The sequence below is a fragment of the Dromiciops gliroides genome, chromosome 3 (genome assembly GCF_019393635.1).
Source record: "Dromiciops gliroides isolate mDroGli1 chromosome 3, mDroGli1.pri, whole genome shotgun sequence".
In the NCBI taxonomy this organism is placed as follows: domain Eukaryota; kingdom Metazoa; phylum Chordata; class Mammalia; order Microbiotheria; family Microbiotheriidae; genus Dromiciops; species Dromiciops gliroides.
The window spans coordinates 88,969,406-88,987,692 of NC_057863.1; the positions used below are offsets into that span (position 1 = coordinate 88,969,406).

Sequence of the window (18,287 nt, forward strand, 5' to 3'; positions counted from 1 at the left end):
TTTGCTAGAACCTGGTCTGCTCATTGCATTTAATCTCAGTGTGGCCAAGTCATCGTTCTGTGTAGATTATTGTAGATTATTACTGTGATGTTTCTTCTATAGCTTCTACATCAGCTTTTTGTCTTCTGTTTCTCAGAATTTCCCATGTTTGTCATTTCTTTGGGCAGAACATTCCATTCTGTTCACAAACCACAACTGAGTCAGCCATACCTAGAGAGGGTCATCCACTTTGTGCCAGGTGTTGTGCTGGAATCATGGATTTAGAGCTCTAAAGGGCCTGAGATGTCATGATCCTATCTCATTTTACATACAAACAAGGGAAGAGAAGGAAAATGAAGACCAATGAAATACTCTGCCCTCCCTCATCATAACTGACATACATAAGCGACCATTTGGGAAGGGTTTTGTGAGCATAATTCCATTCAGTCCTCAGGAACCTGCGTTCTATTAGGTCACTCATCAAGCATTGATTAAGTACTACACATAATATCAGAAAGCTCGCTCCCAAGTCAGGAAGGCCCGGCTCCAGTTTTTGTCTGAATGGCCTCCCAGACAACTCTTACCCTAACACTGGCTTGGGTCTGGATTGGCAGTGAGAATTTTATCAGGAGGCCCTATAACAATGAAATCATAGACTCATCCATTCCCCACCCCTCAATAAATTGTCATGTCCTGGATGATTGAAGGGTAATACCAATTTTTTTTTTCCCTTGAGCAAGAAGTGGGAAAAATGAGGGTGGGAATTAGAGAACAAGAGCAAGTATAATATGGCAGATGTCAATATTCCGGAGCTGGGGAGGGGTCAGGAGAAGGAGGAAAGGGACAAGCATTTATTAAACACCTACTGTGTTCCAGACACTTTACAATTATTATCGTTCATTCCTCACAATAACCCTGGAAGGTAGGCACTGTTATTCTTATTTTACAGGTGAGGAAAGGGGCCGAGAAGTTAAATGAGCCTAAGGTCACACAGCTAGGAAGTCTCAGATTTTAACTCGGATCTTCCCGAGTACAGGCCCAGCACTTTATCCACTGCCTAAGTGCTTCTAACTGCCGCCTGGCTAAGTTCTGGTAGTTGGGTAGATGAAATAGAGCACTGTCCAAGGCTGGCTAGATACAGAAACCTGAGCTATCTCTGAGCTGTCTTGGTTGACCTTCCACTTCAGGGTAACTGTCACTGGGTGGATCCACAAACTGTACAGATTAACTGGGTTGGGATTGGGGGGAGGGAGTGGGGCCAGTGGCCCAGTTCTAGGGGGTACAACATATGCAAAGTTAAGTAAAGAAATGCAAGAAACTTTGACAGACTAAGGAGTTGGGGATGCAATTAAGAATAAGACATGCCTTTGTAAAGGTTAAAGCCAGTGCATTTTGGACCTTGGGTATAACTTGGGTGAATGCACCAAAGCTGGAGATAGAATGTCCTTCTTGTCATCTCCTTTGTCCATTTTTTTCTGAACAGCTAGAGAGAGTTCTTCAGTGTCTGCTTCTACCTTAAGATTCCCACTAACTGCAAGCAAACAACAACAACAACAAAACCTAGGAGAAATTTTCTGACTAAAAAGAACTGGGCTGAGTGTCCATTTGAATACAGAGCAATAGCTAATGGCTCCAGAAGGGATTATTTCTGATGGACAGCAGAGTCATTAGCTGCTGAGAAGCCTAGGATTAGATAGGCACCAGGAACAAGATTTTGCCTCTCGAGGTTAGCTTTATTGCCAAGGTCATGAAGCTTTATTTCATGTCTTTCCTTTGTGGCTTCCTAAAAAATGAAGATTAAATAAGCAAGAAAACAGACTTCTCTGGCTGCCTTCCCTTAAAAGCCAACATTTTTCTAAATCTTATATTCCTATAATGCTAGGAAAGGGGATAACAAGAGGCTTGCTCACACATAGCGGTGCTAGACAATTTAGGAGATAAAACCATAAATGCAAAGGGGGGAGCACATTAACCTAGAGACAGGTTCAAAAGACTTGTAAAAATAAGAAATGTTTCCGGTCCTCCTGCTAGCTGTTAGGAGGTCGGGCTTCTGTGGATTAATATGAAGAGGATGTCCTGAGATTAGCTGGGGCAGCGAGGTGACTGACTCCTAATAGCTCCAGAGGATTTTTCACGAAAGCTTTTCTCCAGCAGAAGACTAGCATTGTGCCTGCGGTATGTAATTCGCACAGGTAAGAGAGTATGCCAAATGTCCTGCTGATGTGTAAGGCGATTCTTCAGGTCTTTTATAAATGTGAGATTTCTCCCTTGTTGGTAGCTGCTGCCAGTGTGATTCTAGGCAAACCAATTGAAATGAAGCTTGAGAGAACTTAGATCCTGTCTCTGGCTGGTGACTTGGACAGGACAGACTTGGCTATGAGAAACTGTTTCTTTTTTTTTTTTTCTTTAGAAACTGTTTCTTAAGGATAATATAGATTGTCACAGATTGAGTGACAAATAGGAAGGTAAAGTGACATATATCCTAGTCCCAACTGAAGGTATAGTAATCCTTTTGCATGTAGTCATTTCCCCTCCAAGTTTGCAAGTACTTTTCCAAATATATCTAATTGGCCATAGTAGAAAGCATTTTAAGAAAATGTACGTGGTTATCGGGAGATGCCGTTTGAGAGAGGTTAGGTATTTCATCAAATTTTGAAAACTAAAACATTTAACGATGAGAAATGTTTAATGCTTGTGGGAGATACCTCTCTTAGGAATCAGCCACATCTGGTAAAAAAAAAAAAAAAGACAATTCTGTTTTTGCAGAAGGCATTCTGCTAATACAAACCCCAAAGTTCATAACCTTGGGGGAGTTTGCAATTCAATAGGAGAATGCCCATCAAACACAAATAGGTAGAATACTAGTTAGAAAGAGAAAAGCACATCTTAGCAGTCAAACAGGGAGCCGTGGTGGTGGGGGGGAGTCATGATAGACTGAAAGGGGAAAGATGACTACAACCCTAATAAACAAGAACTGGCTGTTTCTCCTAGATTAATTATTAATTGGAAAGTATATTTCATTAGGTATTAACTACAACTATTAATTTACTAATCCACGAAAATAGATTGCCAACATGGAATTTTGTTAGGTTGTAACCATAAGGCTAATTAACACAAAGCCTTCATTTTGCTACATTATAAATTACAATTGAACAGATTTGTTGGAGAAAGGAAGCGAAATCAGTGGAAACCAATTATGCTGGTGTAGCTGTAGGGAGTTTAACACTGGAAGGCCCATAGAGGTGTTTTGGATTCACCCAAGTGTTGGTCCAGGGCACCAATACCAAGGTCTGGACAGAAGTTGTAAGGAGTACTTCTGGTGGAGAACACTCCATCCTTACAGCCACCTAGCTGCCCCCACTGATGAGGTCATTGAAGCTTTGAGAGATTAAGTGACTTGCCATTGATCACATAGTAAATGCATGTTCAGAGGTCATGCTTGGGTCTCTCTCCCCATTCCAGATGCTGTACTCTTTCTACCCTATCAAAATGCTCCCTCATGCTGGTCATTTTCACACTCTGGGCCTCAGCTATACATTTTGCAAATCATTTTTATTACAAATGTTATCGTGTTATCTAGCCTTATAACAAGCATATAATTACAGATATTATTAGTCCCATTTCACATTTGAGGAAACTGAGGCTTTCCGAGGTTAAGTAACTTTTGCTAAGTGACCAATGAAAGATTTCAAATGACAGCTTTCTAACTCCAAATCGAACATAATATATGCTAGGAGTTCTCAAACACTTTGGTTTAGGGGCCCCTTTACATTTTTAAAAATTATCAAGGACCCCAAAGAGCTTTTGTTGATGTGGGGTTATATCTATCAATTTTATCATGTTAGAAATTACAACATGTTAATATCCTTATGAAGATAAATAGTTTTGACCCTGTCGACCCCCAGAAGGATTCATAGGGATCTCCAGAGGCTTCTGGACCATATATTGATAGCCGTTACCTCAATATGTTAACTGTTCCGTTTGATTGTTGCCTCTTTTCCTCCTTTGTTTAGCCCGCATCTGTCCTGAGCAGTGATAAGTCCATTCTAAGTTGCCTCACTCAGTTCTTCACAAGACAATGGTGCAGGGAAAGAGAGGACTTGGGTTCAAATCTTAATGCTGATGTTTATCACCTCTTGGTTCTTAATCAAGTCACATCTCTCTGGGCCTCAGTTTCCTCTTCTACAAAAGAAGGGCTTAGACTAGATAGCTTCTGAGGTACCTTCTAGCTCTAGCACTATGAATTTAAGTGTCTTTTCCAGTAGAAGACAATGAATTTATGAAACTGACTCTTCTTGCCTCACGTCTGTTCAGTTATATAACCTAAGATTTAAGATACACATTTGAATAATAAATATTTAAATATAATAGCACATCCCACTCTGAAGAAATGTATGTACAGTCAGAAATATGTATTTGTTTTTATTTTCAAAATTTGACTTTTAAATTTGAGATTATTAATTTATCTATTGTTCTGTTTTGTTTTGGCTAAGGTACATGCTCCATTCATTGTACTATGCTTTCTATCTTTTGTTTATGTAAGTGTTCATAAATATAACTTCCTCCTAGGATTGCTTTAGCTGCAGCCTACATGTTTTGGCATATTTTCACATAGCTATGATTTTCTTGAATATCAGTATTGTTTCTAAGCTTTATTATTTGGCCTATACATTATTTAGGAAAAAAATCTAGTCTCCATTTGAATCTGCAACCTTTGTTCTTATTTCCCTTATGGAGTTCGATTTTTATTGCTATACCATGCCTAAAGAATGCCTTTCTATATTTACTATTTTCTATATTATTAAATACTTTCTATAATGAGTTCTTTGTTTGTTTTTTAGTGAGGCAATTGGGGTTAAGTGACTTGCCCAGGGTCACACAGCTAGTAAGTGTTAAGCGTCTGAGGCCGGATTTGAACTCAGGTACTCCTGACTCCAGGGCCGGTGCTTTATCCACTGCGCCACCTAGCTGCCCCAATGAGTTCTTGATATGCCCTAAAATTTATATAAATTTTTGTACAGGTCTAATGCAAGAATGAAAATAGTGTCATATATTTCATAATTATTAAAGGACTTTCACATAATTTCCCCCTAACCTTCTATTCAGGTCTTGGATTTCTTTCATATTTATCTCAATTACTAACTGTGTGACCCTGGGAAAGTCACTAAACCATGTTTGCCTCAGCTTCCCTCTCTATAAAATGAGCTGGAGAAGGAAATGGCAAACCACTCCAGCATGTTTGCCGAGAAAACCCCAAGTGGGGTCATGAAGAGTTGGACACAACTGGAAAAACTGAGCAACAAAAATTACCCCTAAAAGGTCCTCCCTCAGGGAACAGAGTCTACTCTTAGAAGCACCCACTATGATCCTCACCTTCCTCCAACCTTTGGGGAAAAGGCAGCAGAGGAGAGATGAGCATACCATAAAATTAGGGCCCTTTTTGTTTCAGCCTGAGGCCAGTTTTGAGTTAGGGTGGGTACTAGTACTGTGCAACATGAACCTACATAAAATCTCAAGGCCCTGGGGAGGCTAGGTGGCGCAGTGGATGGAGCGCTGGCCCTCGATTCAGGCATACCTGAGTTTGGATCCGGCCTCAGACACTTGACACTAGCTGTGTGACCCTGAGCAAGTCACTTAACCCCCATTGCCCAGCAAAAAAAAAAAAATTCTCAGGGCCCGGGAAGAGTGAATCCAGTATCTTCTGCAGTCAGCAATGACCACCACCATACTGATGCCTGGGACAGAACCCAAGTCATTCTATCATAGATATGGGTCTCTAAGTATGTCTTTAGCATTCTACACATTTTGATAATCTCTAGACCTCCTGTTTACCTTCTCCTTCAAATGTAAATTGACTTGTGATTAGGCTAGCATACTGACACCAGATGGGGGAAAACCAAAAACAAACTACACTCAACAGATAGATGGACATCAGTATTAATAAAGTAGATAAAAAGTAATTTTGAAGGGAAGCCACTAACCAGCTCTTCTTCAGGTGAGAGAAGAAGTATCCAGCTGTCAACATAGCTTCGGTTCGGCTGCAGAGTTGGTCAGCTGGACTTGATAAGGAACTTTCCATCTGGGACGGAGGGAATCCTTGCGTAGGTGCCTCTTCCAAGAGTGTCCAGGCTCCAGCTTCAGGGTAGGCCAATTTAAGCTCAAGTCTCTAGAAAATAACTGAGAAACAAGGTCATTAAGGTGATGAAGAGTTTGGGAGAATCCTCTGTGGTGGGACAGAAGGGAGACCTTGGTGGTGAAGGAGTCACTGGAGGGAGAAAGCAGGGGCATAGGACTCCTGGCAACAATTTAAAAGGGTGAAAGAATATTTATCAGGGGCAGCTAGGTGGCGCAGTGGATAGAGCACCGGCCCTGAAGTCAGGAGGACCTGAGTTCAAATCTGGCCTCAGACACTTGACACTTACTAGCTGTGTGACCCTGGGCAAGTCACTTAACCCCAATTGCCTCACCAAAAGAAAAAAAAAAAGAATATTTATCAAAAGGGATTGCCCTAAGGTTCAGAAGAACTAGGAGAAGGGCTTTTCACCGGGGCAGACCCAAAACAGCCATAAATTTGCTAAGCTGAACCTTAATAATTCCATCCTACCAGACCAGAGGATTGAGTGTGGTAAGCAGTGTAAGTGTTGAAGCACTGATCATGAAGCTATCATTTGGGAGACAATGGAACCTGTAAAATGAGTGTCCCCGTCACTGTTCATTTGATGGCAGGCCCAGCAGATGTAAAGGAACACAGAAAAATAGGGTTTGGGGGCTTCCAAGCAACCTGCTTGGCATACAGGTCAGCAAGGGCATTACCTCAGCTGCGGGGAGAATTTCCATGGGAGTGTCCTGGTACTTTAACAGCCGCTGCTGCTGGTAGCAAAAGGGAGCCAAGCAATCTCTGGACTTGTGCCCTACTCTTTTTTTTTTTTTTTTGTGAAGCAATTGGGGTTAAGTGACTTGCCCAGGGTCACACAGCTAGTAAGGGTTAAATGTCTGAGGCCAGATTTTGAACTCAGGTCCTCCTAAATCCAGGGCCGGTGCTCTATGCATTGCGCCACCTAGCTGCCCCTCGTGCCCCACTCGTGATGGGAGTGCCAGAGGAAATTAAAAGTCTTCCATATTTCCATAACATCCCGAAATCATGTGTCAACCCCCAAAGCATAGCTGCTACCCGTGTAAACGTTCAGTCATTTTCCTTTTGCTAATTCACAAGCTGGAGCCAGGGCTTCAAGTTCGGCCTGTTGTGCTGAAGAAGCCAAAGGAAGGGGTACTGGCTCAATAACCTCGTCAGTAGTGGTGATAGTATGCCGGGCAGTCCATTTACCAGAGTCATTTCAGGGGCAGGAACCATCTGGGTTTTCTATCTCAGTTTCTTGGAGATATTTTGGGGGGATTAAAATAAAGTCAACAATTTTCATATGGTCATGATCCTGAGTATAGTTGGGGTTTCCATCCTCTTTGTCAGGGAGGGAGGAAAGTGGCTGGGTTGAGAGTTCTACACTTGGATAGTAGAGAGATCTCTAATCTTGCAAGACACAGACTATTGGCTGATATTAGATGTCCCAAAACCTTAACTTGATAACAAGATAAGTTATGGCCTTTCAAAATCACTTGTCATTCGTGCATAAAGCAGTGATGAAAGTTAAGTTGATTATCCATCTTGATTTAAAAGTACAATATGCTTTTTTTTTTCCGGGGCAATGGGGGTTAAGTGACTTGCCCAGGGTCACACAGCTAGTAAGTGTCAAGTGTCCAAGGCCGGATTTGAACTCAGGTACTCCTGAATCCAGGGCCAATATGCTTTTTTACATTTTCATTAGAAATTTTTCATAACAGCAATCATACCTTTCAAGAATGAAAAGAAAAAATAAAGATACCTCATTAAGGTTGGCTCTGATAAAACTCACACTTGTTATGAAAATCTGGTTTGCTTTAAAATACCCTAATAGTGGGCAGCTAGTTGGCACAGTGGATAAAGCACAGGCCCTGGATTCAGGAGGACCTGAGTTCAAATCTGGCCTCAGACACTTGTCACTTACTAGCTGTGTGACCCTGGGCAAGTCACTTAATCCCCATTGCCTCACCAAAAACAAATAAACAAACAAAAAAAACCCACCACAAAACAAACAAAAAAAGAAACTATTTAACAGAGCTATTGAGAAAAACTTTCAAATATGGTACCATAGCTAAGTGCAACAAATTTCTCCAGCCTATTAGGGAAACCTCTAGTTTTCACATTTTTAAAACTTTTCTTGCTATTTACACCAAGAAGTCAAATTATTTTCCCCAGAGTCACACTTTCATTATGCCTAGGAAATATCCCAGAGGGGAAACTTGAACTCAAGTGTTCCTGACTTTGAGATCACTTCTTGTGAATTCACAATAAAAACCATTGTAAATGTCTATTGAATTTCTAAATAAGTAGTTTCTATTATTTGACATCAGTCTTAACAGGTGAATCTATAACAATTTATAACCACTAGTCTACAATTATCAAATATTCATATTACAGATCGGTAAACTGAAGTAAATTGTTTTAAGATCATGCGATTAACAAATTTCCAGATCCATGAAGTTTTTAAACACTTTTTGGGGGAGAGGCAATGAGGGTTAAGTGACTTGCCCAGGGTCACACAGCTAGTAAGTGGCAAGTGTCTGAGGTCAGATTTGAACTCAGGTCCTCCTGAATCTATCAATGGTGCTTTATCCACTGTGCCACCTAGCTGCCCCTAACACTTTATCTTAATGCAAATATCACAATAAATCCTGACTTTAAAAAAATCATATCTTATTAGAAGACATATTTCCCTTAAAATAAGACTAGAATAAATTCAGTTACAACTGGATCTCTATTCCCAAATGGTATAATTCTCAGTTTATCTAAGGCACATCTACTATCAGTATTTCAATACAAGACCATTATTATCAATAAACTCATTTTTTACATGGTGATATAAACTCTGGGGACTGAGAAACCAGACGGTTCTCCAGATTTAAAGTGAACCTACTCTTCTAACCTGGATTTAAAGTTTCTAATATTGGAGATCAATTTCCAATTAAAGTTTTAATAAATTTATTAAAAGCAGGAAAAAAAATCAGCTGTAGTCACCCTCTAACTGCCTCTCTGTAATGACCTTTCTGACAATTCTGCTTTGAGTGGCAGAGTGCTGCATAACTCAGTGCAAGCAATGGGGAAGAAGGGGGGAAAAAGCTTGCTTTTCACTCAGGGACACACACAGAGAACATTTTAACATAAATAGCACTCTACAGACACAAAAACAGTAAACAATAGTGATAAAGATTCTTAAAATGATTTAGCATGCACAAATTAAGTCCTCCTCTATATCCTCAAAGCCACATTAATTTGAGGCAGATCAATTGGTCTCTCTTTTTAAAAATTTGGACCTTTTTCTGAGGGCCAAAAAAATCTTATTTTTCTCTTTTTTTCTTTTTTGACTATTTTCTGGAAGGGAGGAAGGTTCACATTCAGATTCTGGCTTAGTTGATTTAAAATGCCATCAGAAAGAAAAATTAGTCCCACTCAGGGTCTTAATTTTGGGGGGGCAGAATCAAGAGTAAACTTCAAAAGGAGACCCCACTGTGTGGCTGCCAGTGTTGTGGTTCAGCCATAGTAAAATTTTACCAACTTTCCAAATATTTACAAAATCATGATCCATATGTGGAAAACATAACCAGCAGCAGTCCATTCCGGTGGACATGCCAAAATAGACCACAAATTACCCATGGGTTTTGCCAGATCCCCGAATCAAAGGGTTTTAGGAACTCAAATTCTTAATTCAAGAAACCCACTTACCCAACTTGAGCCACAGAGTTTGAGTGCAAAATGGGAATTCAATGAATTCCTGCAGGTGTCAAGCATCCAAAGTAAAAAATGGGTTTCAGCTGAGCAGGGGGTCTTAGAATCCCAGACAAGCCCCAAAAATGTCAACCTAAAAATTAATAAAGCAATCAATATAACAAAATTAAGGTCTTTCATTGGAGCAGAGGAGCTATAACTCATGATATCATCATAGCAAGCTAGGAGTACCCAAAGGATGAGGCTCAAACCAGAGTTTATATAGGGTACAAGCAACAAACAGAGCATGTAAAATGGCTACCCTTGGTTGATTATCTTTTGTTTCACCCGTTAAGTTAGGTTTGTCTGGTTTTGGGGTTTTGGGTATGTTGTTTGGGTTTTGTTTTTTTTAACATAAGCTGGTAATCAGAGGCCGGAATTGACAGTGTTTGGTCAGCCCTAGACAATTCATTGGCCTGAGGAAAGAAAACTAAAAGAAGTCAGTCAGTTCTCAAATAATTGAGTTTGTCAGTAGTTAACAGTTCTAAATAACCAGAGGTCAGGAAGAGCAACTGGGGAAGTGGGAGAGGAGAAACAACATGCAAACAACTATGTAAAAACAAGATATATACAAGATAAATTGTAGAACATTTTAGAGGGTTAGCACTAACATTAAAAGCGCTATTTGCAGAAAGTGGGGTTTTAACTCAGACTTAGGGAAATCAAAAGAAGGTAGGTGATGGAGATGAGGAGGAAGAGCATTCCGGCCATGAGGCACAGCCAGTGAAAAGGCACCATGTGGCCATTAGACTCTGTAGAGGACACAAAAGAAGTAGAAAACATAACACTCAAGGGATTTTTACAATTGGCTAGAGGAACTGAGACATATCTAAGTGATATATCAGGAGTACATAAGCAAGGGGAGGATGGCGAAGAACCAATAGGGCACTAGGGAACATAAAGGAAAAATCATTAGGGCTCCAATGAGTCAGGGAAGGCTTCAAGGAAGATAGCATTAAGCTCTCTTAAGTCAACTAAAAACGTTCTTCTTTAGTGATTGTCCAAGGGAAGAGATAAGGCTAATCTAGCCAATACAAGTAATTATAACTAAAAGCCTAGTCATCAGCAGCTTTGACAATTGGAAAACTCGAAAGAAAAATTAGCCTTCATCATATTCCTGGTACAAATCTCCACTCTCCTAATCCCACTGATCAATGGCAATGTCAACACACTCTAAAAGAGACCTGATTAAATGTAAGGTTCCAATTGAAGTCTTCACCTGGATGGTCCATTATCACTTTAAACTCAATATGTCTCAAATGAATTCATCTTCCTTACCAAACCTGTTCCCCCTCTTCATTTCCTTTCTTTCCTGTTCCTTATTGGTTCTTATACTGTCAGGTTCACCTTGGATTTTCTTTTCTCCTCCATCCCCATGTCCATTCAGTTGCCAAATGTCATTGAATCCATCTACATCAGCAATATCTCTCCTCTCATCTCTTCAATCCACCTAATTAAGGTCCATAGGCTCCTAACTGGTCTTTCTGTCTCCATTATCTTACTCTCCAACCTTTTACAGTATTTCTATAGTAACAGGTCCAACTACTTATTTCCACTACTACACAGCATTTGGCTGTTCCTCAATGCCTACAAAATAACAAATATACTTCCTAGCCTGGTATTCAAGGTTCCCCACAATCTGACTCCAACCTACCTTTCCAAACTAATTTCAAGCTACTTTTCTTAACATACTCTAAACTCCAGCAAACTGAGTGGTTCCCCTAACATTCATTATCATCTCTCATTTCCATATTTGTCTACTCTTGGGATAGGCTCCCTCCTTCCACTGTTGAAGTAACTTTCTTTCTTCAAAGCCCACCTTCAACGCCTACCTCTTCCACAGATTTTCCTGATTCTCAGTTTTTCCAGACAGAAGTGATTCCTCCTCCTTGAATCTGTTTGACTTCCCTATCTACTTACTCATTTTCTGATAGCCACTTACCCACTACTGTAAGGTGAAATAAATGTCTTTGGATCCCCAGTTCCTAGAAGTGTCTTGCACTTTGTAAACACCTAATAAATGCTTTTTTTTTTTAACAGAGGCAGGAAGGTGTTAGGGTGTATAGAATATTGGACCTATAGTTAGAAAAACTTGAATTCAAATCCATCCTTAGGCACTTTCTAGTTTTGTGACTCTGGTCTAGACAATTAATTAAGCTGTCTGCCTCAGTTTCCTCATCTGTAAAATAAGAGTAATAATGGCACCTACCTCCCAGGGTTGTTATGAATATCAAATGAGATAATATTTCAAAAGCCAGCCTATGTAAATACTTGCTATTAGTAAATTGAATTTATTGAGCAAAGTAAAGTTGAAGGGGGAAATGAGATCTTTTGCCTCAACTTCAAAGAAATACAAAGTGGAAAACTAAAATGAAGCAGCTGGACTAGATGGCTTGTGGGTCTTTTTCAACTAGAGATTTATTATTCTTGGAAAATGACAGGCAAACAGATTCAAAATGTTAGTATTTGCCAATTCATCATGTCTTGACTTATTATTCTTAATATTCATCTTAAAGGTCTTTCATTCTGTGCCTCTGTATCTTGCCACTGGACCCAGATGGCTCTGGAGAAGAGAGTGAGGCTGGTGACTTCACACAGCCTGCCTCACTTAAATACAATTCACTTGCAAGTCAGGACATCACTTTCCTGATGCCATTGGTTCTCTTTGAGAAGAAAGGACAAAGAACAACAATTTATGTTTGTTGACTAAGTGATTGATTGAGATATATGAGTTCCTGTCTTATTCATGTTTGATTTTTGTTGTTGTTGTTGTTGTTGTTTGGGTTTTTTGTTTTTGCAGGGCAATGAGGGTTAAGACTTGCCCAGGGGGAGCAGCTAGGTGGCACAGTGGATAGAGCACCGGCCCTGAAGTCAGGAGGACCTGAGTTCAAATCCGGCCTCAGACACTTAACACTTACTAGCTGTGTGACCCTGGGCAAGTCACTTAACCCCAATTGCCTCATTAAAAAAAAAAAAAAGACTTGCCCAGGGCCACACAGCTAGCAAGTGCCAAGTGTCTGAGGCCGGATTTGAAATCAGGTCCTCCTGAATCCAGGACCGCTGCTTTGTCCACTGTGCCATCTGGTTGCCCCATAGAACAACAATTTATGCCACAAAACAGTTTTTATATAAAGTCAGATCTAAACAATTGGAAAAATATTAATTGCTCATGGGTAGGCCAAGCCAACATAATAAAAGTGACAATTCTACCTAAATCAATTTACTTATTCAGTGCCATAACAATCAAACTACCAAAAACTTATTTGATAGAGCTAGAAAAAATAATAACAAAATTCATCTGGAAGAACAAAAAGTCAATAATATCAAAGGATTTAATGAAAAAAATTATGAAGGAAGGTGGCCTAGTCATACCAGATCTCAAACTGTATTATAAAGTGGTAAACATCAAAACAATCTGGTACTGGTTAAAAAATAGACTGGTTATGACATATTGAATTGCTTGAACTCATAGGGAGGCTTGAGGAGGGAGGAAGAAAAATTTAGAGCACAGAATTAGCTCAGAGACCCTGATCACATTGGAGTGGGCTCATGGAGGGGAATAGCTTTCATACCCAATTGGGAGGAGCAATCTATTTAACCCTGCAGGAAAGTAGGAGGGGAAGAGGATAAGGAAGGAAGGGTGAAAAAAGGGAGTACAGAGCGAGAGAGAAGATAGTCAGAAGTAAAACACTTTTGAGGAGCAATAGGTAAAAAGAAGATAGAGTAAATGTCATGAGAAGGGAGTGGGATGGAGGGAAATAGTTACGATGAGTGATTATAATGGCAAAACGTATGGTACCTACTTTGCTGGGCTTTTATGAAGAAAACTCTCTGTCAAGCTTAAGGTACTATATACAGGTTATGATGAACAGGATACTATCAGAAAAACCTGGAAAGACCTACACGAACTGAAGCAGAGTGAAACGTACTGTATACAAAATAACAGCAATAATGGGGGATGATCTGCTGGGAAGCATGTGGTTATTTTCAGCAAGGCAATGAGCCAATATAACCCTGAAGGACTTATGAAGATTGCAGCCCATCCGCAGAGAAAGAACTGATAGTATCTGAAAACAGATCGAAACACATTTTAATTTTTTTTTCTTTTCCTCTTTGACAATTCCTTAATCTGAAGTTTGGGATTTTTTGACTGTTTTCTCCCACAGTGTGGGAATTTTTCCATGACAACTCATGTATAACTTGTTTTGAATAGCTTGAGTTCTTGTAGGTGGAGGGTGGGAATGGAGGGGGGAAGAGAAGTTGGAACACAAAGGTTTTTTTTTTTAATTGTTGTTAAAATTTTGTTTTTACATATATTTTGGAAAATAAAATTCTATTAAAAAAATAGACTGGGGGGCAGCTAGGTGGCGCAGTGGATAGAGCACTGGCCCTGGAGTCAGGAGTACCTGAGTTCAAATCCGGCCTCTGACACTTAACACTTACTAGCTGTGTGACCCTGGGCAAGTCACTTAACCCCAATTGCCTCACCAAAAAGAAAGAAACAAACAAACAATAGACTGGTGAGGGGGTAGCTAGGTGGTGCAGTGGCCCTGGATTCGGGGAGTACCTGAGTTCAAATCCAGCCCCAGACACTTGATACTTACTAGCTGTGTAACTCTGGGCAAGTTACTTAACCCTCATTGCCCCGACAAAAAAAATATACTGGTGAATCAGTGGAATAGATAAGGTGCATAATATATAGTAGAAAATGACGATAGTAATCTAGTGGTTGATAAACCCAAAGACCCATGCTTTTGGGATAAGAACTCACTATTTGACAAAAACTGCTGAGAAAACTGGAAAATAGTAGGGTAGAAAATAGGTCTATACCTATTTTCTATAGGGCAGCTAGATGGCGCAGTGGATAGAGCACCGCCCCTGGAGTCAGGAGTACCTGAGTTCAAATCCGGTCTCAGACACTTAACACTTACTAGCTGTGTAACCCTGGGCAAATCACTTAACCCCCATTGCCTCACGAAAGAAAGAAAGAAAGAAAGAAAGAAAGAAAGAAAGAAAGAAAGAAAGAAAGAAAGAAAGAAAGAAAGAAAGAAAGAAAGAAGAAAATAGGTATAGAGCAACATCTTACACTGCATACCAAGATAAGGTCAAAATGGGTGCATGATTTAGACAAAAAGGATGCTATAACAGGCAAATTAGGAAAGCATAGAATAGTTTATCAGATCTATGGAAAAAGGAAACATTTATGACAAAACAAGAGATAGCATTATGAGATGTGAAATGGATAATTTTGATTATATTAAAAAGATTTTGCACAAACAAAAACCAATGAAGCAAAGATTAGAAGGAAAGTAGAAAGCTGGGGGGGAAATTTACAGCATCTCTGATAAAGGCCTCATTTCTTAAGTACATAGAGAACTGAGTCAAATTTATAAGAATACAAGTCATTCCCCAATTGATAAATGGCCAAAGGATATGAACAGACAATTTTCAGATGAAGAAATCAATCTTTATCTGGGCAACCTTTCACAACATCTATACCTATTTCCTACACTTCCTCACATTCACTTACTTCTCAAGCTGATGTGGTTGCCAACACTACCACTAGACTAAAACTGCTCTATCCAAGGTACCAAAAATCCCCTAGTAGCTATACCCAAGGGCATCTTCAAAGTCATCACCCTTCTTTACCTCTGCAGTTTTTGACACTCCCTCCTAATAGATAATCTCTTCTCTTTTGGCTTTTATGACATTACTTTGTCCTGGATTTTTTGGTGTTTGACCAATCTTCATTCTCTTTTGTGGAATTATCCTCCACCTCCTGACCCTTCAGGAAATGTATTTTTCATGATTTTGTCCTGGGCCTCTTTTGTTCTTTTTCTATATGCTGGGTTTCTATATGTTAGGCTGTCCCTAACTTCCCATTTGGGGTTAGTATGTGCTCCCACAATGATCTTCTCTGTTCAGATGACTATATGGAAGTATGTATGTTTGTGTGTATATGTATATATACAGACACATATATATGTACATATATATATGCATATATGTGTGTGTGCTGCCATCAACTCTCTTGAGTTCTAGTTCCATATTACCAACTATCTCCTGAATATCTCAAACTCAATGTGTCCAAAACATACTTGACCTCCTAACTTCCCTTTTTCTATCAAGGGCACCACCATTATTCCATTCACTAGGTTTACAATCTTTGGGTCATCCTTTATTAATCCCTCTCCTTCATGATATACCCCCCATATCCAATCTGTTACCAAGCCTTGTGGATGTTAACAACATTCCTTGTAACTGTTCCCATCCTTCTACTTCCATGGACACCAGTATAGTGGAGGCACTTGCCACCTCTCCCTTAGACTATTGAAATGGCCCTTTAATTGACTCCTTTCTCTAATCTATCCTCTCCACTGCTACCAAAATAATCTTCCAAAAGCAAAGGTCTGACATGCCACTCCCCTACTCAAGAAATTACTGTGTTTCCCTATTGCCTCTAGAATAAAATATACAGTCCTCAGCCTACAGTCTGGCTCAAGCATGTTTTCAGTCATTCCATTCTCCTCCCTTTTATAATGTTTCAGTCAAACTGGTTTGTTCATTTTTTTTCCTACACATAACATTCCATCTCTCTTTCTATGCCTTTGCACAAGCCATCATTGATTGTTGCACTCTTTATCAGAGAGCCACCTATCTAAGCCTTCATTTCTTGACCATTATTTCTTACCCATTAATCAACTGATTGATCAATCAATAAAGTTTGCCACCTCAGTGTTATTCTCAACCCTTCACTCTACCTCACCTCACCATATCCAATCAGTTGCTAAATCATGGCTTTTCTACCTCTACAAAATCTCTCCCATATGTCTCTCTCTGTCTCTCTGTCTCTCCTCTCTTTACACAACCACAGCCCTACTTTGGGGGTTACTCATCACCTCTCTTCTGTTTCATAGCAATGGCCTCCTAAATAGTCTTCTTCCCTCAAGTCTTTTCCCTCTCTAATCTTTCCTCCAAACAGTTGCCAAAGTGATTTTTCAAAGCGCAGGTCTGACTGTGTCACTCTTCAATCCAATATTCCAATGACTCCCTATCATTTCTTTTCTTTTTTCTTTTTTTTTTACAGGGCAATGAGGGTTAAGTGACTTGCCCAGGGTCACACAACTTGTAAGTGTCAAGTGTCTGAGGCCGGATTTGAACTCAGGTCCTCCTGAATCCTGGGCCGATGCTTTATTCACTGCGCCACCTAGCCATCCCCCTCCCTATCATTTCTAGAATGAAATATAAATTCCTCTTTGGCATTTAAAGCTATTTACTATCTGGTCCCAACCTACTTTTCTGGCCTTATTAATATATATATATATATATATATTACTCCCCTTCAAATACTCTATGATCTAGCCAAACTAGCCTCCATGTTGTTCCCCATACATGATATTCCATCTCCTATCTCCATGCCTTTGCAATGGCTGCCCTCATGCCTGGAATGAGTTGCCTCTTATCCTTCTGCAACACTGACAATTTCCATACTTTTCATCTTTGCTAATTGGCTATTGTGAGGTGAATCATGAGAGACATTTTGATTTGACTTTCTATTATTATCAGTTATTTGGAGCAATGGATGTTATTAGTTTAGAATTCTTTTGAAAACCACCTGTTCATATCTTTTTACCACTTATTCATTGTGGAATGGCTGTTGGTCTTACATATGCCTTTCAGTTTTCTATCTGTTTTGGATATCAGACCATTATCAGAGATATTTGATGTAAAGATTTTTGCTAATCAGTAACTCACTTTGTTATTCTAATTGCTTTGATTTTAATCATGGGAAAGATTTTCAGTTTCATGTAATTATTATCTTTTATCTTTTGCAATCTCCTCTGCCCTTTATTAGTTATTACTATTTTTTATTATTATTCTAACTATAGTCATGAAAGATACCTATATCCATTTTCTGAGTCCAGAGCTCATTCTACTTAAAGCCCCACATCAGAAATCTAAATTCCCCCAATGCACAAGAGGGCCATTTGATCAACCTAGACTTACAGACCATGCTGAGTCTCAGTGTGATCATAAATACAATCTATGATCCAGAAAACCTTCCTTATAGCTAACTGAAGACTCAATGTTAGGGTTTGTGCTTTTTAAATGTAGATTTTGAGCTCATAGGAAAAGACTATATCCTCCTCCTTAATTCTGTTTTGTTGCTATTTCATTGAAATGGAGAATTCCCGATGTATAAACTCCTATTTGCTGATGTATACTAGAAATTCATCTATAACTCATCATCATAGACAGTTGCCTGAGAGGGATCTAAGAAGTTAAGTAATTTGCCTGTGGTCAAAGGGGCAATAGGTAGCAAGAGGGATTTGAACTTGGTCTTTCTGCTTCCAAAGGTGGTCCTCTTGCCTCAGCCTCATTCTTCCTACCACTTAATATATTCTTTTTTTTTTTTGCATCAAACATTTATTTTTCCAGTTGCATGTAAGAG

The 18,287-nt window shown here is 39.5% G+C and overlaps 1 protein-coding gene across 1 annotated transcript in view; it reads left to right on the forward strand.

The window, feature by feature from the left end:
* The first annotated feature begins 2,595 nt into the window (after positions 1 to 2,595).
* MPP4 (MAGUK p55 scaffold protein 4) overlaps positions 2,596 to 18,287 on the forward strand; it is a 64,943-nt gene continuing 49,251 nt past the window's right edge. Inside the window, 2 exon segments of the mRNA XM_043993363.1 lie at positions 2,596 to 2,611; positions 6,706 to 6,852. Coding sequence (XP_043849298.1) covers positions 2,596 to 2,611; positions 6,706 to 6,852 — 163 coding nt within the window.